The sequence below is a fragment of the Asterias amurensis genome, chromosome 9 (assembly GCF_032118995.1).
Source record: "Asterias amurensis chromosome 9, ASM3211899v1".
NCBI lineage: Eukaryota > Metazoa > Echinodermata > Asteroidea > Forcipulatida > Asteriidae > Asterias > Asterias amurensis.
The window spans coordinates 7,380,318-7,404,605 of NC_092656.1; the positions used below are offsets into that span (position 1 = coordinate 7,380,318).

Sequence of the window (24,288 nt, forward strand, 5' to 3'; positions counted from 1 at the left end):
ATTGTAAAAAAGGCGCGCCGAACACGGGCACCGTCTTCACTAGCCTTTATTCAAGGCGTACGCAGCGGGAAAAAAAACAGCGCGAGCTGCGGATACGTGACATCTGGGGCAGCACCTGGGTGCCGCGCGCGCCTTGACTAAAAGGCTACATGTTCACTAGACTTTACTCAAGTTTCAATCCCGTACCATCGCTAGAAAACTGCTCTCCAAAGCTGTTTCTCGGGACCACTTATATTGACTGAGGGTATGCTTAGGGACCTCTCGCACGAGAACGGGACCTGAATCAAGTCTACGTCTTTCTCACACACTCGCCAGCCAAAGGAGTTAAAAGCAGACAATGGAGGGCGCTGTCTAAGAGTTAAAAATCAACCAAAATTCTCCGTGGGTGAACGTTAACAGTTCTTGCTTCTTCTCTTCCGATCACCGTCCAAGGTAAAGCAGAACACCCTTCCTCCCTAGACACATTTAAAGCTCAGGTGAGTTATCACAAAAACGTTAAACAAAGAAAATAATGAACAACTTATGACAAATAATTATTGGTGGTGTGTTTAAATATTATTAATAATCATTCATGGGTCTTTTTTGGGACACTAAATAATTATAAATAAATTACACTTGTCACTTGCCAGCCACATAGCAAAAAGGGATAGGCGGGGCCGAGGGGGGGGGGTGTTGCAAAGGGTAGATGTTAGTTTCCAAACGCCAGGAGTCGATCGTTACACGTGAAAAGGATCCGAAATAACCACACTGTTAAGAACGCTTTTAGACTTGACCAAGTCCGTGCAGCATTTCTCGTGTTGCCAGTGGACGGGACCCACTGCAGGGGTACATACGTATCACTCTCCACGTTGCAAAACTTCTCAACACAAACGTACGTTATCAATTAAGTTAAGGCCAATCAAAAGACTGGTCCATTCCCTTTCAGTACACAAGAGATTCATCTAGTTCTGCTGATTTTAATATTTAAGACCGAGAGTCCCCCTAAATTGCTTCATATACTGTGGCAAGTCACTTTGCCGTGCGTACAGTTTAAGAATTCATTTTATCATAGTTTGATAAAGCTTCATTGTATTTATTTGAGATTTTTAAAAATTAAAGACCACGCGAGTCCCTTTGCAGCATAGGCTACTGTGCGTGTGTAAACAACGTTCACCGCTGTGCGCACAGTTTAAGATTTCATCAACGCCACAGGTCGATTTGTAAAACGGTTTATCAATACGTTATCATTCAAATTAGACCAATCAAAGACAGTCATTACCTAAACAAAGCATTCATGTAGCATTACTGATTTTATTATTATTTTATAAAGCTCCGTTATATTTATTTCAGATTTTTGAAAATTACACACCACGAGTCCCTTTGCAGCATACTGTGCGCGTGTATTACACTGCTGTGCGCACAGTTTAAGATGTCATCAACGCCACGGGTCGATAAGTAAATCGGTTTATCAATACGGTATAAGTCAAATTAGACCAATCAAAGACTGTCATTACCTAAAAAAAAGCATTCATGTAGCATTACTGATTTTATCATAATTTTAAAATTCTCCATTATATTTGTTTCAGATTTATGAAAATTACATTCCACGAGTCCCTTTGCAGCATACTGTGCGTGTGTACTACACTGCTGTGCGTACAGTTTACAATTTCATCAACGCCACGGGTCGATTTGTAAAACGGTTTATCTATATGGTATCAATCAAATTAAACCAATCAAAGACTGCCATTCCCTAAACAAAGGATTCATGTAGCATTACTGATTTTATCATAATTTTATAAAGCTCCGTTATATTTATTTCAGATTTTTTAAAAGTACACACCGCGAGTCCCTTTGTAGAATACTGTGCGCGTGTATTACACTTCTGTTCGCACAGTTTAAGATTTCATCAACGCCACGGGTCGATTTGTAAAACAGTTTATCAACACGTTATCATTCAAATTAGAGGAATCAAAGACTGTAATTACCTAAACAAAGCATTCATGTAGCACTACTGATTTTATCATAATTTTATAAAGCTCCGTTATATTTATTTCAGATTTTTGAAAAGTACACACCGCGAGTCCCTTTGCAGCCTAATTTATCTGTGTACATCGCTGCTGTGCGTACAGTTTACAATTTCATCAACGCCACGGGTCGATTTGTAAAACGGTTTATCAATACGTTATCATTCAAATTAGACCAATCAAAGACTGTCATTACCTAAACAAAGCATTCATGTAGCCTTACTGATTTTATTATTATTTTATAAAGCTCCGTTATATTTATTTCAGATTTCTGAAAATTACACACCACGAGTCCCTTTGCAGCATACTGTGCGCGTGTATTACACCGCTGTGCGTACAGTTTAAGATTTCATCAACGCCACGGGTCGATATGTAAATCGGTTTATCAATACGGTATAATTCAAATTAGACCAATCAAAGACTGTCATTACCTAAACAAAGCATTCATGTAGCATTACTGATTTTATCATAGTTTTAAAATTATCCATTATATTTGTTTCAGATTTATGAAAATTACATTCCACGAGTCCATTTGCAGCATACTGTGCGTGTGTACTACACTGCTGTGCGTACAGTTTACAATTTCATCAACGCCACGGGTCGATTTGTAAAACTGTGTATCTATATGGTATCATTCAAATTAAACCAATCAAAGACTGCCATTCCCTAAACAAAGGATTCATGTAGCATTCCTGATTTTATCATATTTTTATTAAGTTCCATTATATTTATTTAAGATTTTTGAAAATTACACACCACGCGTCCCTTTGCAGCATACTTTATGGTGTACATCACTGCTGTGCGTACAATCAACGATTTCATCAACGCCACGGGTCGATTTGTAAAACGGTTTATCAGTACGTTATCATTCAAATTAGACCAATCAAAGACTGTCATTACCTAAACAAAGCATTCAGGTAGCATTACTGATTTTATCATAATTTTATAAATCTCCGTTATATTTATTTCAGATTTTTGAAAATTACAAACCACGCGTCCCTTTGCAGCATACTTTATGGTGTACATCACTGCTGTGCGTACAGTCAACGATTTCATCAACGCCACGGGTCGATTTGTAAAACGGTTTATCAATACGTTATCATTCAAATTAGACCATTCATAGACTGTCATTACCTAAACAAAGCATTCATGTAGCATTACTGATTTTATCATAATTTTATAAAGTTTCGTTCTATTTATTTCAGATTTTTGAAAAGTACACACCACGAGTCCCTTTGCAGCCTAGTTGCCTGTTTACACCGCTGCTGTGCGTACAGTTTACAATTTCATCAACGCCACGGGTCGATTTGTAAAACGGTTTATCAATACGTTATCGATCAAACGAAGCCAATCCAAGACTGTCATTACCTAAACAAAGCATTCATGTAGCATTACTGATTTTATCATATTTTTATAAAGATCAGTTATATTTATTTCAGATTTTTTAAAATTACAGACCACGAGTCCCTTTGCAGCATACTGTGCGTGTGTATAACACTGCTGTGTGTACAGTTTACAGTTTACGACGCCACGGGTCGATTTGTAAAACTTTTTATCAAAAGGACCCGCCCTTTGATGGTCCTTCGATTATGTCGTCCTACAACTTACACGAATGCAGAAAAAGATTGCTGGTGATGGACCGGGAGCAATGGTTTTCATGTATTCAATTTCAAGTAATGAAACAAACAACTTCACTTATATCTAAACTGAAGACACGCTTGGTTTAAAAGTTGTTTCCTTTATAATGTAAAGGCAAACACTCTTCACACCTTAGCAGTTGAACATCTGCCAAGATTTCTGTCACACAATACAAAATCAGGTCTTGGTCAGTTTCCAATACATGCCCCCCCCCCCCCCCAATGAATAAATGTAGGTTTCCTCGGTCAAATTTGGCAAATGAGCAGTGGAATCAACTTTCATGCGCTGGAATTAAAGCTGTTTTGCCTCTCCAATTGTGACTGCGTTTCAAATTTAGAATTCGGCCCTTCAATTTCGTATTGAGTCGAGTTATTAAAATTCCTTTAGCACATCAATTTAGCGTATCGTCATTCTTTTTCGAGACACACAAGCTTGAAGAAGCGTCTGCGAATTTCAATGCTGCTTTGTTGAATTGTTAAATTGAATGACGCTGTCCCCGCAGCATTACAGTTTTTGACTAATCATAAAAACGAAATTACCCTTTTCAGTAGCTTTCGATTTCGCGCGAATTAGAACAGGTTGTTGATGGTTAAATTGGCTGCTAATTTGCCGAAATTGACCAAGAAAATCTATTAATAAATAAATAAATAAATAAATAAAATAAACAAATAAAATATATAATGAGTAAGGTATAAATGGCCTTAGCTTTCGATCCAAACAGGACCTTCTTCGGAGGCATAAAGTACAAAAAGAATTAATAAATAAATTTAAAAAAGAAAAAAGAGAAAAAAAAATTAACACCGTATGGGCAGGGGTGTGATAGGTTGTTGACATCGAAAATAAACTAATAAAAAAAGAAATAAAAATAATGTGCAAAGCGTGAAGCTTGCGAGCGCGAAAGCATCCGAATGCGAGGCATTCTTACACTAATTTTCTTTGGTTTTGAAAGCCCACAATCTGGGGTGTTTCATGTGGTTTTTATCTAAGTTAATTTTCTCATGAATTTTATCTTAGTTATAAAATCTATTAATTGGAATAAAAGAGAAAAAAAGAGGATTAATCACACCCTGGTAATGAAAATATAATAAAGACAATCAGATTTAAAAGAAAGTACGGTACAGTTGCCTACAATTTTTTTCAGTCAATTTTAGGCCATCACGACAAACAAAAATAAATCGTCTGCTTATTTGACAAAATTGAGTGTCTTCACTAGTGACATTCATACTATCGCTCTAGATATATTGTTTTTTTCAGAGAAATCAGCAACTACCTGATTTTTCCCCCACATGTACTTATGGTAGTCCCGAATAACATGTGAAAGTCGTCAATGGTAAAACTTGCAAAGTACGAGTTGTTTTAATTAAAGAAAATAATTATTGGAAAACAACGCCCTCTATTGGTCGAAACTGGAGAACTGTGCACAAACTGTACAAATGGGCAAATCACCATGCACAAAAGAATTGGGAAATTATTTAACTGTTTCGTCCAATTGAGTGCCTTGCATTCCTTGATAGCCGGTCTGTGCTGGCTTACTCACTTACATCATAGATGAAGGACAGCCTTCCTCTATGCTTTATCAAACCAAAGTGTTTCTGTGTCGTATGTGAAAACATTACTTCATTCCCCCCTTAATTTTAATTCAATTGTTTTAATACTATCACCAACAAAACTTTCTGAACCTAATTTTGGTCATTTACTAAGTTTACGGAGCTAAGACAGGCCATTTAAATTTTAACTAAATGAAGAACTTGATATAAAAAGAGGATATTGTATGGAAGAGCCACACATTTTTATTTCTCACCGATTTTTGTTTGTTCCTTCCTTCTCTAGATGCCACTTTCTTATGATACAATATTCAAAAATCAGAAATAAACAGAATGGAGCATTATACAAATGGGATAAAATCAGTAATACTAAATAAATCCTTTGTTATCGTATTGATAAACCGTTTTACAAATCGACCCGTGATGAAATCTTAAACTGTGCGATAGCGGTGTTGTACACACGCACAGTGTGCTGCAAAGGGACTCGTGGTCTTTAATTTAAAAAAGAACTGAAATAAATATAATGGAGCTTTAAAAAATTATGATAAAATCAGTAATGCTACATGAATGCTTTGTTTAGGTAATGACCGTCTTTGATTGGTCTAATTTGAATGATAACGTGTTGATCAATTGTTTTACAAATCGACCCGTGGCGTTGATGAAATTGTAAAATGTACGCACAGCAGTGTAGTACATGTGCACAGTATGCTGCAAATGAACTCGTGGTGTGTAATTTTCAAAAATCTGAAATAAATATAACGGAGCTTTATAAAATTATGATAAAATCAGTAATGCTACATGAATGCTTTGTTTAGGTAATGACAGTCTTTGATTGGTCTAATTTGAATGATAACGTGTTGATAAACTGTTTTACAAATCGACCCGTGGCGTTGATGAAATTGTAAAATGTACGCACAGCAGTGCAGTACACAGGCACAGTATGCTGCAAAATGAACTCGTGGTGTGTAATTTTCAAAAATCTGAAATAAATATAACGGAGCTTTATAAATTTATAATAAAATCAGTAATGCTACATGAATGCTTTGTATAGGTAATGGCAGTCTTGGATTGACTTCGTTTAAATGATAACATGTTGATAAACCGTTTTACAAATCGACCCGTGGCGTTCATGAAATCTTAAACTGTGCGCACAGCGGTGTTGAATACACACGAACAGTAGCCTATGCTGCGACAGGACTCGCTTGGTCTTTAATTTTCAAAAATCTGAAATAAATATAATGGAGCTTCATAAAATTATGATAAAATCAGTAATGCTACATGAGTCCTTTGTTTAGGTACTGGCAGTCTTTGATTGGTTTCGTTTAAACAATAACGTGTTGATAAACTGTTTTTACAAATCGACCCGTGGCGTTGATGAAATCTTAAACTGTACGCACAGCAGTGTTGTACACACGCACAGTATGCTGCAAAGGGACTCGTGGTGTGTAATTTTCAAAAATCTGAAATAAATATAATGGAGCATTATAAAAATATGATAAAATCAGTAATGCTACATGAATGCTTTGTATAGGAAATGGCAGTCTTTGATTGGCTCCGTTCGAATGATAACGTAATGATAAACTGTTTTACAAATCGACCCGTGGCGTTGATGAAATTGTAAACTGTACACACAGCAGTGTTGTACACACGCACAGTATGCTGCAAAGGGACTCGTGGTCTTTAATTTTCAAAAATCTGAAATAAATATAACGGAGTTTTATAAAAAATATGATAAAATCAGTAATGCTACATTAATGCTTTGTTTAGGTAATGACTGTCTTTGCTTGGTCTAATTTGAATGATACCGTATTGATAAACCGTTTTACAAATCGACCCGTGGCGTTGATGAAATCTTAAACTGTGCGCACAGCAGTGTAGTACACATACAAAGTTTGCTGCAAAGGGACTCGTGGTGTGTAATTTTCAAAAATTTGAAATAAATATAAGGGAGCTTTATAAATTTATGATAAAATCAGTAATGCTACATGAATGCTTTGTATAGGTAATGGCAGTCTTGGATTGACTTCGTTTAAATGAAAACATGTTGATAAACCGTTTTACAAATCGACCCGTTGCGTTGATGAAATCGTAAACTGTTCGCACAGCAGACTCGTGGTCTTTAATTTTTTTAAATCTGAAATAAATGTAATGGAGTTTTATAAAAATACGATAAAATCAGTAATGCTACAGGAATCCTTTGTATAGGAAATGGCAGTCTTTGATTGGCTTAATCTGAAAGATAACGTATTGATAAACAGTTTTTAACAAATCATCTTTTAGTTGATGAAGAGTTTGTATTCTGTGGCTACACATTGCTTTGTTGTTTATTTAAAAAATCTGGGAATATACTTTAAAAATCAGCAATACATGACCCCTTTGTATATTAATGGTTGTGAATAAAAATAAATAAAACAAATGTCTGAACTTAAGAGCGAAACTCCAAAACATCGGTGTAGCTACCATACAAAAATACACAAACAAATCTTAGGGAGAAAAAGCTCAAGGAATGGTAGCGAGTCTATGTATTGCTGCCCCGTTTGACGACTACCGATTACATCGGATCCTTTCGAGTAGCGATCGACTCCTGGCGTTTGGAAACTAACATCTACCGTTGCAAACACACTGAATGGCCCACTGCTCTACTCTAGCCCTCTAGGTAGTCCTTCGTCCATGGTACTCCATGGTAGGACGCAAGAACGTCTATCAGTGAGGAGTCCAAGCTAGGCTAGCCATACTCCTACCCTAGAACTATTTCGACTATTTCGGTTTCGTACGGGAGACGATAGCCGGACGAAACCGAAATAGTTCTAGGAGTAGGCTAGCCACTGCTCAGTGCTTGCAATGGCATGACTTGTGCCCAATTTTGACCATTGTTTTACAAACTGTTCCGTCATTTTCTCCTTTTTTCTTTCTGGATATATATATGCGGTAATCCTTTTTCTCAGGTAAGAAACAAATTCAGTGGTTTTGGAGTTAATTAACGGCGGATAAATTGGTGGCGACGTGCGGAAAATTATCCCACATAATAAAGTCAGCATGGTCAGTGTTGACTGTTGTAGCTATGTAGACTAGCCCTGGTAGGACGTGGTGGTCTCTTGATTAGAATTAGTTCACCAATTGGGCATCCGGGCAAACGGTTCAGCAAAAGTATTCATGTTTAGCTGTGGTATGGGGCCATGGAAATCTGTGTTTGGCAATGCACAGTGTATTTTGCTCAGTCAGAGTGCTGGGTGTAATTTGTTACTTTTGGACAGGCCCTTCCAGCACCGCAAACTGGGGCAATCTAGTCGCTACAAAACTGCTTGTAGAAGCCTGTCGATCTGATATTCATCCACACTTTTCTTTTGATTTCAGAAACAAACGAAGCTTTGATTTGTACTTTAAAGCATCTGATCAATCAACAAAGTGACATTATTATCATCTCGTACAACTTACTAGTATCATGCTCTTCACTGCGTCATTCAAGGATATGTAATCAAGCTTCAATCTTCGCAGATAACCAGCGGGCGTCTGCCCTCTATCCTGCTATTTGCTAATGCCAAGAGACAAAAATAAATCCAAGAGCAAGAAATTCAGAGGTAAGGTAGAGTTAAGTCAATTGATAAAAACATTTAAAAATATACTATTACAGACTTGAAACTCGCTCTGGGCACAACAATTTTCCTTCATGGTAAAGGGCACTCACTTCTATTAGGAAATGTAAATTTGTATTGCAACTTTGCAGAGGGCAATCGTCACAGCAAAAACCCTCCTCAATATTCATGTTCATGAAACTCGCTTAAAGCCCAGGCCTGATACTTCACGGAGGCAACGAAGGCAATTGCCTCCGTGTCCCCTGGTCATTGCCTTGGTGCCCTCGAAATGCTCCAATACAAATTTGCAATTTCATCATTGGGTGCCCTATACCAAGAAAAAATGCCTTGGTGCCCTTGCCCATTTAAAAACGAAGCATACAGCCTTGAAAGCCATTATACACTTTCGGAACAAAAAAAAAACAAAAAAAAGTTCACAAATTTACAAATAAATTACAGGGCTTACAAAAGGTAATGGTCAGAGACTTCTCTTGAAATATTATTCCATGAAATGCTTTACTTTTTGAGAAAACATTAAAACTATTATCAATTCTCGATATCGAGAATTACGGATGTACTGTTAACACATGTCATGACACGGCGAAACGTGCGTAAACAAGGGTGGGTTTTCCCGTTATTTTCTCCCGACTCCGATGACCGATTGAGCCTAAATTTTCACAGGTTTGTTATTTTATATATAAGTTGTAATACACGAAGTGTGGGCCTTTGGACAATACTGTTTACCGAAAGTGTCCAATGGCTTTAATTCATCCACAAATAAATGATTTTGACTCTGACAAAAATGTTATTGATATTTTATAACGTATGTATTTTAACAACTGTTTTGTTTATAATTTTTTAATATACATTTATTTCTTATTTCCTGCTTAGCTTCTTCAGATAGTGATCTAATCAGTCAAACTGAGAGTGAACATTCTAATGTTAGTGAGCCCTCTAGCCCTAAGAAAAAACACAGGAAGGGCGCTGCTAAACACGTACGTAAAATGTAGGATATTGTAAACGAAATCGTTTGTTCAAGAAAACTGATGGGTCATAAAAATCATCTCTTTGTGAAACTCAAAATTGTCTTTATGCTAATGTAGCACTTTTGAGACGCTAGGTGGCAGCAGACTTACCAGGTAAATCCATTGTTCTCTGTAAGGTGCGCGTGCTCAAAACTGCGTAAACAATGAAAATTTACCTGGTTGGTCTGCTGCCACCTAGCGTTCCAAAGTCTCCCATTTGTGTAGTTACAAAACATGACTATTGCCCTACTAGAAATCATCATTCTGTCTCACAAAAATCCCCTCACTGTTTTGGCAGCCACTGCCAAAGCATGTCGGCTAAGGGCCTTTCAGGTATTATAGTATTCATTGTATGCATTTTTTTGGTTTTGTTTGTATTTTCTGTAATTTTTGTCTTCAACAGTTCTGGTGGTCCTCTTTTTGACTTTCCAAAAACACTTTAAACTTCATTTTCATTTTGTGTGAAATAAAAAGTGTTTATTATTATTAATAGTAGTGTTTCATCACTTGAAACTTTGTATGATATTTTTAAGAACTGCCTCTTCTTAAAAACATTGACGGTATGTCTTTTTTTTGTTACTCTACCAACAGGCTGCCAGCGCTTCTGACGTCACCCAGGGTCTCTTCCCTCCCCAGCCCATCCATACCGGTCACATCAGCGCCACCAATCCCTTCGACGACAACCCTAATTCTGACCCGCGCAGAAACCACGCGGGATTCATGGCGCGCCGCATGAACCCCCGCGGTGTGAACGCGGCACAGTTCCCTGGAATGATGAATAGTAACTTTCAGCGGGGGATGCCACCGGGGAACTACCACGGGGGTCCTGGTGGGCCAGGGGGTCCGCCGCCAGGACCCCCAAACGGTCCCCCTCATGGCCCCCCTCACGGCCCCCCTCATGGCCCCCCTCATCACGGCCCCCCTCCTCATCCCATGTTCAATATGAATAACCCCCACGGGCCGCCCCTTGTTCTGTGCGGTCTTTGTCGCCAGGAAGTCCATGATACTGAAGATGCTATTCAATGTGAAAGTGGTTGCAATATGTGGTTTCATCGACTATGTACAGGTTTAACCGAAGCTGCATATTCCTTACTAACCACAGAGTATCTCGCTGAGTGGGCATGTGATCGTTGTATTAAGGAGAAGAAGATTCCTTTGGTCAGAGTTAAACCACAACCGGTTATGTTATCTGGTCAACATAACTAAAGTATGGAGCCGCTAAACTTCTCATAATGGTTTAAGTTAAACCACAACCGGTTATGTTATCTGGTCAACTAACTAAAGTATGGGACCCTTAAACTCATTATGGTTAGAGTTAAACCACAGCCAGTTATGTTATCTGGTCAACAGTGACAATAATTCATTATATAAATACGTTAGACTGTTAAAATCCTCCATTATGGTTAGAGTTAAACCACAACCAGTAATGCTACATGTATCTGGTCAACATAAGTAAAAAAACCATTTAAAATCTTCATTATGGTTAGTTAAACTGCAACCAGTTATGTTTGTTTTCTGGTCAACAGTGACAATTATCAATTCTGGTTTAGTACACAGAATTCTGGTCCAGTAGATAATTTTTAGCTACCTAATAGCTCTGCGTTGTTGTGTGTTACCCAAAAAGATTTGAACCATGGAGTTTAGTTAAAATAGGGTTCACCTGAGAACCTTTTTCAGATAGTGGTTCCCACAGAACCGATGAGTCTTCTTGTTGTCAGCGGAACTGGTTTTGAGAACTGTTTTCAGATAACGGTTCCTACAGAATCCTATTGGTATTGTTGTCATAAGAACTGGTTTTGAGAATCGTTTTCAGATAACGGTTCCTACAGAATCCTATTGGTATTGTTGTCATAAGAACTGGTTTTGAGAATCGTTTTCAGATAACGGTTCCTACAGAATCCTATTGGTTTTGTTGTCATAAGAACTGGTTTTGAGAACTGTTTTCAGATAACGGTTCCTACAGAATCCTATTGGTATTGTTGTCATAAGAACTGGTTTTGAGAACTGTTTTCAGATAACGGTTCCTACAGAATCCTATTGGTATTGATGTCATCAGAACTGGTTTTGAGAACTGTTTTCAGATTACGGTTCCTACAGAATCCTGTTGGTATTGATGTCATCAGAACTGATTTTGAGAACTGTTTTCAGATAACGGTTCCTACAGACTCCTTTTGGTATTAATGTCATCAGAACTGGTTTTGAGAACTGTTTCAAGATAACGGTTCCTACAGAATCCTATTGGTATTGTTGTCATAAGAACCGGTTTTGAGAACTTTTTTCAGATAACGGTTCCTGCAGCAACCTATTTGTATTGATGTCATAAGATCTGGTTTTGAGAACTGTTTTCAGATAACGGTTCCTACAGAATCCATTGTTGTCATAGGAACCATGTTTGAGAATCGTTTTCAGATAATGGTGCAGAATTTGTAGAGTCAGAAAGGGTTCTTACAAATAATTATAGAATGTGAAATCTCATCAATCACTATCTATTTGTGGTTAATACTTGCAGTTGTTCAGAGGAGTTATTAAGTTGTAGAAAATAGAATTGTCTTTCATGGTAGTCTGGGTTTTTTTGCTGCTTCTTCCAAGGTTGTATCCTAAACTTTGGTGTGATCCCTGGCTACCATGGCAGTTGTACCCCAAAACAAAGATATTAACAAAAAAGGGAGACTGCCAACATATGGCCCCATATATGTAGCTCAGTTGGTAGAGCGCCAGTACAATAATCCGGAGGTCATTGGTTCAAGTTTTCAAATTTTCTTTGTTCGGCCCTGAAACAAACAATCAAACATGTGAAAAGTTGTTTTGCATGTCTAAGCACAGTCAGTCATATGCACAGGAGTCACAAGAAAATAGTAAACAAAAACTGATGTGCTTTTCCAGTTTTTAAACATTGAGTTTCGCAGTCTTGTGAGATAAAAAATAAACGTTTTTATACTCATTTCTCAAAAACTGCAAATTTGATTTTTCAAGGTTGATGCTACATCATTTGAAAAATTACACAGGAGTTTTTGGAGGTAGAGTCAAGCCTTTGGAATTCCTATATCAAATTGAGCAATAGTCAATGGATAATTTCACCTTCACTGTAAAAAGCTGTGAGACTTTTAAGTATTTTCTTTTGTATTTTTGAATGTTCAGCATTATGCAATGTATGCTATGGGAGTTTATTTAGTGGGGTGCTCCCTAGTTGAACTGGTCATCTCAATTATAAACTGAAAATACTGCTGAGCAAATTTCTTTGCTAAGCAAAAATTGAATGAGGCACCAGTTGCAACAATGTAAACTTCATGGAATTTTGGCTGGTAACCAGTTTCTGTTAGGCAAGATTTGTTTGTGCTTAGCAAGTTTTATGCGTACAGGCTTTATGAAATTGGTCCCTGGGGTCTATTTCACAAAGGTAGTCCTAACTTAGGACTAGTCCTAAGCAATGCTAAGAGATAGGACTGGTCTTAAGTTTGGACCAGTAACTCATCCTAATTGAGGACTGGTCCTATCTCTTAGCATTGCCTAGGACTAGTCCTAAGTTAGGACTACCTTTGTGAAATCCACCCCAGGTCTTTTTGCTAAATGCATATGGGTTGTGCTTGCATGTGGAGTATAGAACTGTACAAATAGGGGCATACTTAATTTGGCATACTTATAAACCTCTTGGCGCATCTATTTCCGGTACAAAGTGTGAATATAGTTGCCCTTTCTCAAGTTATTTTTTTATATATATATTGAGTTTTGTAAATAGGTGTATAATGTCAAAAGCCGATGTTAATTTTTTTGCGAGCGATTGTAGTTTGTATGATTTGAATTGTATCATCCACTGGTTGTAAATGTTTATTTGCATTCTCAATAAACTTAATTTGACGATGTTAATTAATCACAGCAGCAGTTGACTTTAGTGTTCATTTATACGATTATTCACAGTACATGTATATGGCGTAATTTTAGCATTGGCAGAATTATATCTTGCTCTAAAACTACATGCTTCAGAGGGGGTTGTTTCTTACAATGTTTTGTCACAGCAATTAGCTCTACAGTGCTCTCCACCAAGTTTGTATTTTTTGGAGTAATTACCAATTCCCTTGAACATATCTCTATCTAACATGGTTTCAAAGAAACCTACTTCTTTGGTTGTGACGCTTTTGTTTCTTATCATTGTGTGTATACAACTTTGACTCAGAAAATGTGCTACAAACTTGATCTTATATTAACTTTGGTTTTACCCATAAACACCGATGTGCTTAGCACTGTTTACTCAGTGCTTACCCGAGTTCTGTGAAAAAAAAATCACAGGCATATTACTCGGATGGGATTCGAACCCATGACCTGTGCAATTCTAGAGCAGTGTCATACCAACTAGATCTTCTGATTCATTGGGTCTTGGAAATAACTATTTGACAACAAATAAAACAGCTTCAATCGTTTAGTTAAATCAAAAAGCATTTTACTTTATTGACATAGACTGTACATAATGTGAAGAACAGCTTTGTAGCAGGTTATGTAAAATAATTCTAGGTTCAACAAATACAAATTAACTAGAGCAGGGCTTGAACCTGCGACCTCTGGTCCAGTGCTCTACCAACTGAGCTAGTAATCCAAACATTCCCTTGTCGACCCCGCGGTGCTCATTCGGGTGAGCCCCTGACAAAAGCTAATTGAACGATCACACTCGCCCTCTCTTGGTAACGTCATGCACCTCGGGCCTGCCCCAAGTGACCCGTTCCACAAGCAGGGCACTGGGGGCTGACCCGGGTGAGCCCCTGGAATGACGTCAAAGCTGTTCGAATGTACCGGGGCAGACTGGGGCCGACCCGGGGAAGCTAATCGAATGCACCCATAGTTAAATTGTGTTGTTTGACACCAAATTATTAAAAAATTACCCCGTCACTTTCCCTTGTTTGTTTTTACTTGCAACTTGAAATAAAAAAATGCATGATACCCCTAACTGTCACTTCCCAGGTTGTATCGTTAACTTGGGTGTGATTCCTGGCTAAACGGCCGTTATAAGTTGTATTGCTTCTGTTAAGCAAACCAGAACAAAGATATTGACAAAACAGGGACACTGCCATAATAGCTTAAAGTGCCGGAATGTTATTCCTGAGATAGCAGGTTTACATGTAAGTCTAGTTAATTTCCCTTTGTGTGAGTCAACCCAAAATTATTGAAAATTTACCTCTCGGTTCCCTTGTAGTTTATTACTTGCTCATACATTAAAGCCATTGGACACTTTTGGTAAACAGTATGTCCAAGGCCCACACTTCGTGTATCACAACTTCTATATAGAATAACAAACCTGTGAAAATTTAGGCTCAATCGGGCATCAGAGTCGGGAGAAAATAACAGGAAAACCCACCCTTGTTTTCGCGCGTTTCGCCGTGTCGTGACATGTGTTTAAAATAAATCCGTAATACTCGATGTTGAGAATTGATATTGTTTTAATGTTTTCTCAAAAAGTAAATCATTTCATGGAATAATATTTCAAGAGAAGTCTTTCACCATTACCTTCTGTAAACCCTGTAAGTTATTTTTAAATCTGTGAACTTTTAATTTTTTTTCTGTACCGAAAGTGTCCAATGGCTTTAAAGACACTGGACACTATTGGTAATTGTCAAAGACCAGTCTTCTCACTTGGTGTATCTCAACATTATGCATACAATAACAAACCTGTGAAAATTTGACCTCAATTGGTCGTCAAAGTTGCGAGATAATAATGAAAGAAAAAACACCCTTGTCACACGAAGTTGAGTGCTTTCAGATGCTTGATTTCGAGACCTCAAAATCTAATTCTGAGGTCTTGAAATCAAATTCGTGGAAAATTACTTCTTTCTCGAAAATTATGTTACTTCATCAGAGGGAGCCGTTCTCACAATGTTTTATACTATCAACAGCTCTCCATTACTCGTTACCAAGTAAGGTTTTATGCTATAATTTATTTTGAGTAATTACCAATAGTGTCCACTGCCTTTAAGATTTGCTTGAGAAGATGAATGATTGTGTTAAATTTTCATAAAGAAAAAATTGTTCCATAAACTATCCTTTGCACACTGTATCTCTTACCCTGGTACAATACAGCCCTGGGGGAAGCCCCAGGAGTTTGTTTTTACCCCACAGTTACCCCGCCACACTTTCACCCTGTCCCCACCTAAGTCCCTAATTGAGGGGGTTCCCAGTGCACGTTTCAAGAATACCCCGGGGTTTTACGCTTATTTACATTTGAGTTGAATATTTTAACCGGTATTTGACTCCAACTCTGGTCTTTTGATTGAGTATGAGGATGGTGTCTTCTTCACCTGCTCGCTAGTCGAATGCTGTTACTCAAGGTAAAGATGGTACAGTCCACTTGAAGTTCACTCTGTGCCAACCTGTTGTAAAATGAAAAAGTCCAGGAAAATAGTTATAAGGGGCCATTCAGAATAGTCATTGTTAGAATTTTGTTCTTGAAACTTTTGAAAGTGTCTAAAACGGTCTTCCACAGTTTGGTTGTGGTGTTTTCTAATTTTATTCTGGTGTTGAATACAAAATTCTGATCCAGAAAAAACTTGAGCTACAAGCCCTTCGGTCTTGTGAATTCCCCCCTACAGTTCACTCTGTGCCAACCTGTTGAAAAATGAAAAGTCAAGTGAAATGGTAGCCAATGATAAACAATTTCTTCCTCCCATCTTGTGAATTTCCCCCCAAATCAAGCCCGGTCAAAAAGGGAATTTGACTACCTAAGTAGTAAATATGGTCAATTGATAAATATAATGTTGGCTGTCAGTTGAGGTGCATGTATACTTTAATAACAATAATAATAATAATAATAATAACTTACATTTATAACATGTTAATACAACATTTCTCTGTAATGGGTTACAAAGTGCTTTGTTGCAATATGCAGCTAATCAAACCAGGATTACCAGGGCGAACCCCTTCTCTTTATGATAAGTGCACCGGGTTCTTTGTAGAGCACAACATAGCACTAGGGATCTAAGGCTTTGCGTCCTATCCAAAGGGCGCAGCTACAATGGCTTTGTGTCTTGCTCTCAAGAGCACAAGTGTCTTGACCGGGACTCAAACCCACACTCTGCTGATCAAAAACACCAGAGCATCAGTCCGGTGCTCTTATATCCAGTCTGCAACGACATGCCCAGAATATCGACTGACGCAATGATTTGACTTGGATTTAGAGCTATCAATGACTTTCAAATAAACACCCATTAAAAAGATCTAACACTAGGCAGAAATAAGGTTGAGTTGTTTCTTTTGGACATAGATATTAGAAGAACTTACTTTGACATTTTATTGCGGTATTTCTCCAGTTGATTTTTCTCTAATGGTGTAATCATATCTTCAACTTCGGCCGTCTGAGCTTGGTCAGCGCCGTGGCTTTGTAAAGAGGCGGCAATAGCCTCGACCCGCTGTGACTTCTCAATCAAACGTCTGGAAAGAAAAATATCTTGAGTTGAACAGTAACAACAAACAGAGAAGCTAATGTCTACGAGTCACAATTAGCTTGAGATGAGTTCATGAGTAGTTTGCGACGTAATTCTAGGCATTTTTGGCATGACCCTTGCAGCTGTCAGGACGTTTTCGGGAATCAGAGGGCACCAAGTTACCTCATCGTAAACAATTTTCTAATAAATTGGTTGATGCCCAGCCGATGTCCGGCAGGGCAATGTCCTTATTGGGCGGGCGCTTCGCCGACAACTTTACACACAGTTAATTTACGCACGACATCCGACAAGTGCTTGCCAGATCGAGCAACTGGGTCCAACTGGGTCCTTTTCAGATTTTATTTTGATTAACTTAATTAGGTTATAAAAAGAACCAGTGGTCGTTTCTTCTCATAACCTCCAACTCTTCTCAAGAGAGATGTACACATGGTGCTACTGCAAACCTCACCTGATAATACTAACTCCCACCTTTCAAAGTTTCAAATCCTTATCAGATCTTTTTATGATGGACTTAACTAGGTTCTACCAAAGAACCGGTGGTGTGTTCTTCTCACACACCAACACTTCTCAAAAGCAATTTACACATAGTGCTAATGCAAAAGCACCTGTTTCAAACTTTTTCGATGGGACTTACTTGTTTTCCTTTGTCTCAAACGCCCTCCTACTCATGAGGTTAGCGAGTGATTTGTAGCAGTGTTCCAGTACCATCCTGCTGAGTTGAGTAATCTCCACTGTGAATAGATAGAAGGTACGAGACGGCGCATGGTCTGGGGTGCGGGGGATTTCTTGCATAGAGACGAAATGCTCTGAGAACATCTTGTAGAGTAGCTCCTTGGCTTCTTTGGCAGGAATGAGGGCAAATTCTTCCACCTGTTGGAGGAAATTAGTGAAAAGTTAGGGCATGTCAAGTATCATGCCTGGGTCGAATTCATAAAGAGGTAGGACTAGTCCTAACTTAGGACTAGTCCTAGCTTAGGACTAGTCCTAGGATATATTAAAAACTCAAGGCTAGTCGTAAGACTCGTCCTAACTTGAGATAAGACCAGTCTTAACTCTTTGTGAAATCCACCCCTGGACTGTTACATCCAAACTTGCTTAAGAGTTGAATATAGCTGTCCTAAATGTTAACTGGGAACAGTAAATGACAAATGTAGAGCTGTATGGAGACTTTCAAAGATTGAGGAATGAGGAATGAGGAATGAGATTCGCTGGAGTAAGGAGTAAGGAGTCTGCATCAAAACTCATTCACTGGGAACCAAAACATGGACGCAAGTAGTGGTCTAGGCCTAGACCCAAGTTGACGTACTTAGATCTTTTGAGGAAAGACGCCAGACTGGAGACAGCAGAGCTACGGAGAGCAATGCAGGACATAACCCCATGGAAAGCTATTACAGTTCAAGCACATCACCAGAATTAAACAAACAAAATGACAACGGTACCTGTTTCTGCTCCAGATATTTCTTCAGTAGCAGCGTCTTGAATATGCGGGAGCTCTTGGAGCCAAAACGTTCAAGTACAATCGATTCGAGGGTAGATATTGCTAATGCACGGCAGGATTGCTGAAAGTCTTATACCAAATTAAGGTCACAAATTTTTGGCTTTTGAATGACACGTTTTGCTTTTGAAATAAGGCCAATTGTCTAAAATATACTTCTTAATTAAAAACCACAGTGGAAACAGACTGGGCAAGTTTTTGAACAGTTTGGGTTTGAACAAAGAAACATGAACAGGAGCGTGACTTGAACCAATGACCTCCGGAATAATGTGACAAAGCTCTACCAACTGAGCTATCCAGCCCAATGTTTGCGGTCTCCTTATTTTATCGATATCTTTGTTTGGCGGTTAACTGCCATGTAGCCAAGGATCACACCGAAGTTTATGATACAACCTTGGAAGCGGCACATTAATATTATTATTATTATATCTTTCTTTGTAAGGACCTGTTTACAATATGGTTTGCAGTAACACCATAGTGTGTGTCTACTTGCCAGGTAGAGTTTGTTTTGTAGAGAACTGTCTTGCTATATATTCTACTATCGCTGAGTAGATTGTTCAGATTTTTCAGAGACTTCTCAAAGAACTCTCCTGCTTCTAAAGTACTACCTGGGCGGGAGGTAGAAAATCGGCTGATTGTTATTTAATGCCATACATGTACCACAAAAGGAGTTCTTAATTGATCTCAATGTTTTGACTGGCTTGCTCTAGTCATCGTCATGAGACCTGCTTACGCACTTGCTTTATAATTCATTCCTATATCCGAATTTCTTTAAAGGATACCAATGGTGTATGTTCCTCCTCCCATTTCTCCAGTCTTTGTTATCATTTCGTTCTATAAATAAACAAACAAACAAACAAACAGACACAATAAGAGATAGTACATACAGCATTACAAAACTAGGCTCCTTTTTGTCTTTTTGAATGTCTGTAGGAAAGAGTAGTGTCTTATCTCTTTTATTCTTCACCAGGAAGTGTACATTGTGGCGTGTCATAGCCGAGCGGTGAGGGCTACATTAACTGGTTAGGGCTGTCAACCCAAGTCAACTGCCAAAAGGGGCACGTTGCCAACTGCTCCTGGGGCTGAAACAGGGTTACCCCTGTTGTGCTAATTTGTATTGCCTTGGTAAATCACAAAGTCAATAGTATTTCTTGAGATAATGCCCTCTTGTAATAATTGGTCGACATGTATGAGTGACACTTTTGGAGCAAATAAAAAACGTTGTACATGTACAATAATGGCCTTTTTGAAATACATAAAGTAGATTGCATGTACGACGACCTTGGCACTGAAAGAGTTAACTGATGTCGCTTTCAACAAATTATTTTTACCTGATCTTCTGCGAGTAGTTTGAGATACTGTTCTACAACCCCAAACTTCATCTGGTTCTCTTTGGGTAAACTTCTCATAATATCGTTGAGAGAGATCGGTTTGGACACATCTTCAGTTGAACTATCAGATAACTCATTCAGTCTCAGCATTGTACGTACCACTTCTGCCGCATTCTGTACAAAAAGGAGAATAAAACAAATGATTTATCTTTTAGATGTTAAATTTGCATCGAGGATAAAGAATATTCATTAAGGATTTGACCCATATACACTGATGTGTGTTAGCACTGTATACTTAGTACTTTCCCGAGTTCTGTGAAAAAAAAATCCCAGGCATATTACTCGGATGGGATGCGAACCCACGACTTTTTATAGCAGTGTCATATCTCTGTGGGCAATCTCGGTGGTCTAGTTGGTATGACACTGTTCTGTTTTTTTCTCAGTTGGCACAAGCGTATACATTTTGTTCACCCTTACACCGATGTGTATTAAGCGCTATATACTCTGTATTTTCCATAGTGCTGTGAAAACAAAATCCACAGGAAAATTACTTGGGTGGGATTCAAAACCCAGGAGCTTTGCGTCTCTAGAGCTATGACCACCATTGCAAGAGTCTTATTACCACTTGACCACCGCGCTAGCCCAGTGGCTAGACGGTCATGACCTTTGGTGGGAGGATAAAGGGTTTCCCCCAAATTCAAGCCCTGTCTACCACAGTGAGTAGACATTCATGTCATGGCAAAAAAATTGATATACAAAAAGATATCAAAACCCTTTGAGAGTGTATTATAGTCAGTAAGGCATGTTGAGGTTTTTTTACCCAATCTATTCTTCGACTGATGGCTTGGGTCACTTCGTGATCTTGGAGGTACTGGTGGAACTTGTGGAAGTTCAAACGCCAAAAGATGCCATCATCATCAGCAGTCTGGAGGCGAAACGATTATAGACAAATCAAAATTAACGAGGGATACTATGCCTGGAGATTTTCACAGGCCAAAAAAGGCCATGGCCTTCGTTGCCCCTGGTCTTGGCCTTGATGCCCTCCAAAATTTTCCCATTGACTTTAAGATTATACAATTTAAGAGCCTTTTGCAAAATTAAAAAAGGTCTTGCCCTTATTGAAAATCCGGGTTCGAATCCAGGTCATGACACTTGTGTCCTTGAGCAAGATGTTTTACTATAACCCAGGGATATAACTTTGGCAGCACAGGCTGTATACTGCCAAGGGAGCTGAGATAGCTTCAGGAATGAAAATAAATGGCACCAGTGATCTGGAATTCTATAGGCCCCCTATTCAACACTTTTGTTGTATTCCTACCTCTGTTTCAGTTTTCAATCTCTTGGCCGCCCTATCGGAGTCATCCTGCTCTGTTGACCTTTTCCGTTTTGCAACGTTGGCTTCTCACACCGGTAAGAAATAAAAGAAGTAACTTCACTGGTTTAAAATGTTTGTATTAATGTTATCAATGTGTCATTGCACATACTGATTAATTTGATTGAATTTCTTCAGATAAAATGGATCAAGAACAACAACATGGCAAAAATACACAACATCAGGAGATTAAAGGAGGGAAAGTTTGCGATTGGTAATCACTCTAAAAGAAAACGACAGAAAAAACTTTTGATTAGAAGCCTATTGCAGCTTTTGATTGTAAACAACATTTTGAGAAACACTTCACTTTGAGGTAATGAGTTGGACGATGGTAATTCTAATCTCTGACAATACCATGCCCAGGACTGTGGTTAGTTGTAGCCCTAACCATGAAGTGGCCATCCGGTGTCTTATGATGTTAGGCTAAGTGAATCAAACTGCTTTGCCACAGTTTCTCATTTCCAAAGTTTATTCTTACCCGTCTGTATTTCAATGCTTGCTGGTATCCTATAGAGGTTCTCTTGACTTATTTGTAGTTCCGGAATGATTGCAGCGGCATCATCGTTCTTAGCGGTAGGCACCCTCTGTAGGAAGTGTGTGTTGATTAGATCATTCATCTGAGTCTCGACATGAGATGAACTCACTGATTGTCCTCCTGGGGGAATAAATTCAAAAAATAATTACAGTGGCTTCTTATATAGCACTCATGGGGGCTTCAAAAATATTAACCACAGTCACTTTATAGCATTCTTTTAACCATCTCAGCTCCCTTGGGAATATACAGCCAGTGCTGCCAAATATGAAGCACACCAAGCTTAAAGGCAGTGGACACTATTGGTAATTACTCAAAATAATTATTAACATAAAACCTTACTTGGTAATGGTATAAACGAGTAATGGGGAGAGGTTGGTGGTATAAGACATTGTGAGAAACGGCTTCTTCTGAAGTGGAGTATTTTTCGAGAAAGAAGTAATTTTCCAAGAATTTGATTTCGAGACCTCAAGTTAAGAATTTGAGGTCCCGAAATCAAGCATCTGAAAGCACACAACTTCGTGTGACAAGGGTGTTTTTTTCTTTCATAGTTATCTCGCCACTCCGACGACCAATCAAGCTAGAATTTTCACAGGTTTTTAACTTTATGCATATGTTGAGATACACCAAGTGAGAAGACTGGTCTTTTACAATTACCAATAGTGTCCAGTGTCTTTAATCAACTACAAGAACCATCTCTAGCTGCCCTCACCCATTTATACCTCTGGGTGAAGAGAAGCAATTATGTTACTAACCCTCTGAGAGTCTTTGAGTAACCTGTCTGACCACTTTACTCATCATCATTCGACCATGCTGAAGTATCTCCTCGATGATCAACTCCCCTGCGTCTCCGTATAATGTCTTGGCGCAATAGATGAAGCGGGGATAGCGCACCAGGAGTAGAACTGGCTCAATACTGGCAGAGTATTCCACGAAGCCTCGTTTGTGTAGAGTAAACGAGACCATGTTGTGCTGGATGAGAACACAAAGAGCTTTACGCACCTAAACACAGAAATATGTAAGTTTTCGTTTCTTCAATTTTCAAGTTTATTATGGGGTTTTACTGCAAGGGGAAATAGGTAGTCATGGTAAAACAAAGAACAGGCACCTTTCTAAACAAACTTACCAGGAGATTAGTGTCTTGATTGTTGAGGCTGTGTATCTCATGTATGTTTTTTCTAACTGTTTTTTGAAAACCAATTCCATCAAAACACAAATAAAAAAATAAAAAATGCTTAGTTTTACTTTAGTGTTTACAAGTTTTAACATGTACATTAGGCTAACAGAACACAAAAAGAACAACACAAAAGTAAACAGAACCCCCCCCCCCCCCCAGACATTACTATAAATCAATAAAGAAAGGACAAAAAAATAACCCCAGAATGGTGACAGCAAAAAGCGAAATGACATCAATTGGCTATAGTTGATTTGATTTGTATCTTCTTGTCTTTTTTACTCTCCTCGCAGTCCCCATACTGTCGGAAATATACGGTTAACTCATGCGTAATTTACACACAGAGTGACACACAAAGTAATGTGACAATACCTGATCATTGATAAGTCCCGTTTCCTGAGCAATAACACGTAGAGGTTTGGGTCCATTTCTAATGAGATGTGTACAGACTTTCTCAACGATATCACCAAAATGTTCTCCGATTAGCTGAGAGGCCAGACGGGTTTGACAAACGGACATGTTTGACTTTGGATCTTGACCGTCGCTTCAGCAGTTCAGGAGTTAGCAGACAGCATTGACGATTACGTTTTAGGCCTTACAACACATTTTACAGGATGTTATTACTGCGCGAGAGTGTGCATAAATAAAGTAGTGCAGAGCACCTTTGCTCAAAAATTCAAAGCCTGCTTTTATAAAAGAAAATAATGTAGTTTCACCCAAACTATTCGTAGGCCTACTTTATTTTGTGGATATGTGTCTTTTATTGACTTGTAGCCGATGTTATGCAATAAAATAAATAAAACAAAATAAAATAAAATATTCATAAATTATTTTGATAAAATATATAAAAACAAAATCTCTCAGAAAAATGCTAATTTTGTTGGGACTCGGCAGAACGAATTTTGTTCGGTATTGTCATCCTTCAAAAAAAAAATACAATTTGTTTTTGAAGGATTCTTTTCCTCTAATCGACTTTTTAAAAAACCTTCCCCATTTCAAAATGCATTGGCAATTTTCATTTCATACAGCAACAAATTGCGCACCTCAAGTGGCTTAAAAAAACACACCTGCCCCATGGGTAACGGATGGGGCAGGTAATAAATAATAATAGGCTATACTATTTTTTTTCATAAAGTTCCTAACCGAGTGGCAAACTACATCAGACAAAAATACCCTAA

At 38.3% G+C, this 24,288-nt stretch overlaps 2 protein-coding genes across 3 annotated transcripts; one reads left to right on the plus strand and one right to left on the minus strand.

Moving 5' to 3' along the window:
* The first annotated feature begins 306 nt into the window (after positions 1 to 306).
* LOC139942205 (uncharacterized) lies at positions 307 to 13,743 on the plus strand. 2 transcript variants are annotated; one of them, XM_071938981.1, is made up of 4 exons: positions 307 to 432; positions 8,540 to 8,763; positions 9,649 to 9,752; positions 10,374 to 13,743. In XM_071938981.1, the coding sequence occupies exons 2-4, from the start codon at positions 8,721 to 8,723 to the stop codon at positions 10,986 to 10,988; spliced, it is 762 nt and encodes a 253-aa protein (XP_071795082.1). In that variant the 5' UTR covers positions 307 to 432; positions 8,540 to 8,720; the 3' UTR covers positions 10,989 to 13,743. The 2 variants fall into 2 exon arrangements, with proteins under 2 accessions (XP_071795082.1, XP_071795081.1); XM_071938980.1 differs by having other exon boundaries at positions 312 to 476.
* A 483-nt stretch (positions 13,744 to 14,226) lies between these two features.
* Positions 14,227 to 23,696, minus strand: LOC139942258 (DNA-directed RNA polymerase III subunit RPC3-like). Its single transcript, XM_071939049.1, has 11 exons — positions 23,483 to 23,696; positions 22,692 to 22,938; positions 21,883 to 22,059; positions 21,351 to 21,430; positions 20,853 to 20,957; positions 20,033 to 20,206; positions 19,484 to 19,535; positions 18,646 to 18,773; positions 17,841 to 18,076; positions 17,043 to 17,192; positions 14,227 to 16,135 (listed from the first exon to the last, which is right to left on the minus strand). The coding sequence occupies exons 1-11, from the start codon at positions 23,627 to 23,629 to the stop codon at positions 16,060 to 16,062; spliced, it is 1,572 nt and encodes a 523-aa protein (XP_071795150.1). The 5' UTR covers positions 23,630 to 23,696; the 3' UTR covers positions 14,227 to 16,059.
* Positions 23,697 to 24,288: the final 592 nt, after the last annotated feature.

Bases quoted from the DNA above. Each gene is read 5' to 3' on its own strand.
- LOC139942205 (XM_071938981.1), top strand. From the start codon at position 8,721: ATGCCAAGAGACAAAAATAAATCCAAGAGCAAGAAATTCAGAG. The intron at 8,764-9,648 runs GTAAGGTAGAGT...TTTCCTGCTTAG, and splicing joins CAAGAGCAAGAAATTCAGAG to CTTCTTCAGATAGTGATCTA. The intron at 9,753-10,373 runs GTACGTAAAATG...CTCTACCAACAG, and splicing joins GGAAGGGCGCTGCTAAACAC to GCTGCCAGCGCTTCTGACGT.
- LOC139942258 (XM_071939049.1), bottom strand. From the start codon at position 23,629: ATGTCCGTTTGTCAAACCCGTCTGGCCTCTCAGCTAATCGGAGAACAT. The intron at 17,193-17,840 runs GTAAGTCCCATC...TTTTCTTTCCAG, and splicing joins TTTGAGACAAAGGAAAACAA to ACGTTTGATTGAGAAGTCAC. The intron at 16,136-17,042 runs GTAAGTTCTTCT...ATTTTACAACAG, and splicing joins TACCGCAATAAAATGTCAAA to GTTGGCACAGAGTGAACTTC.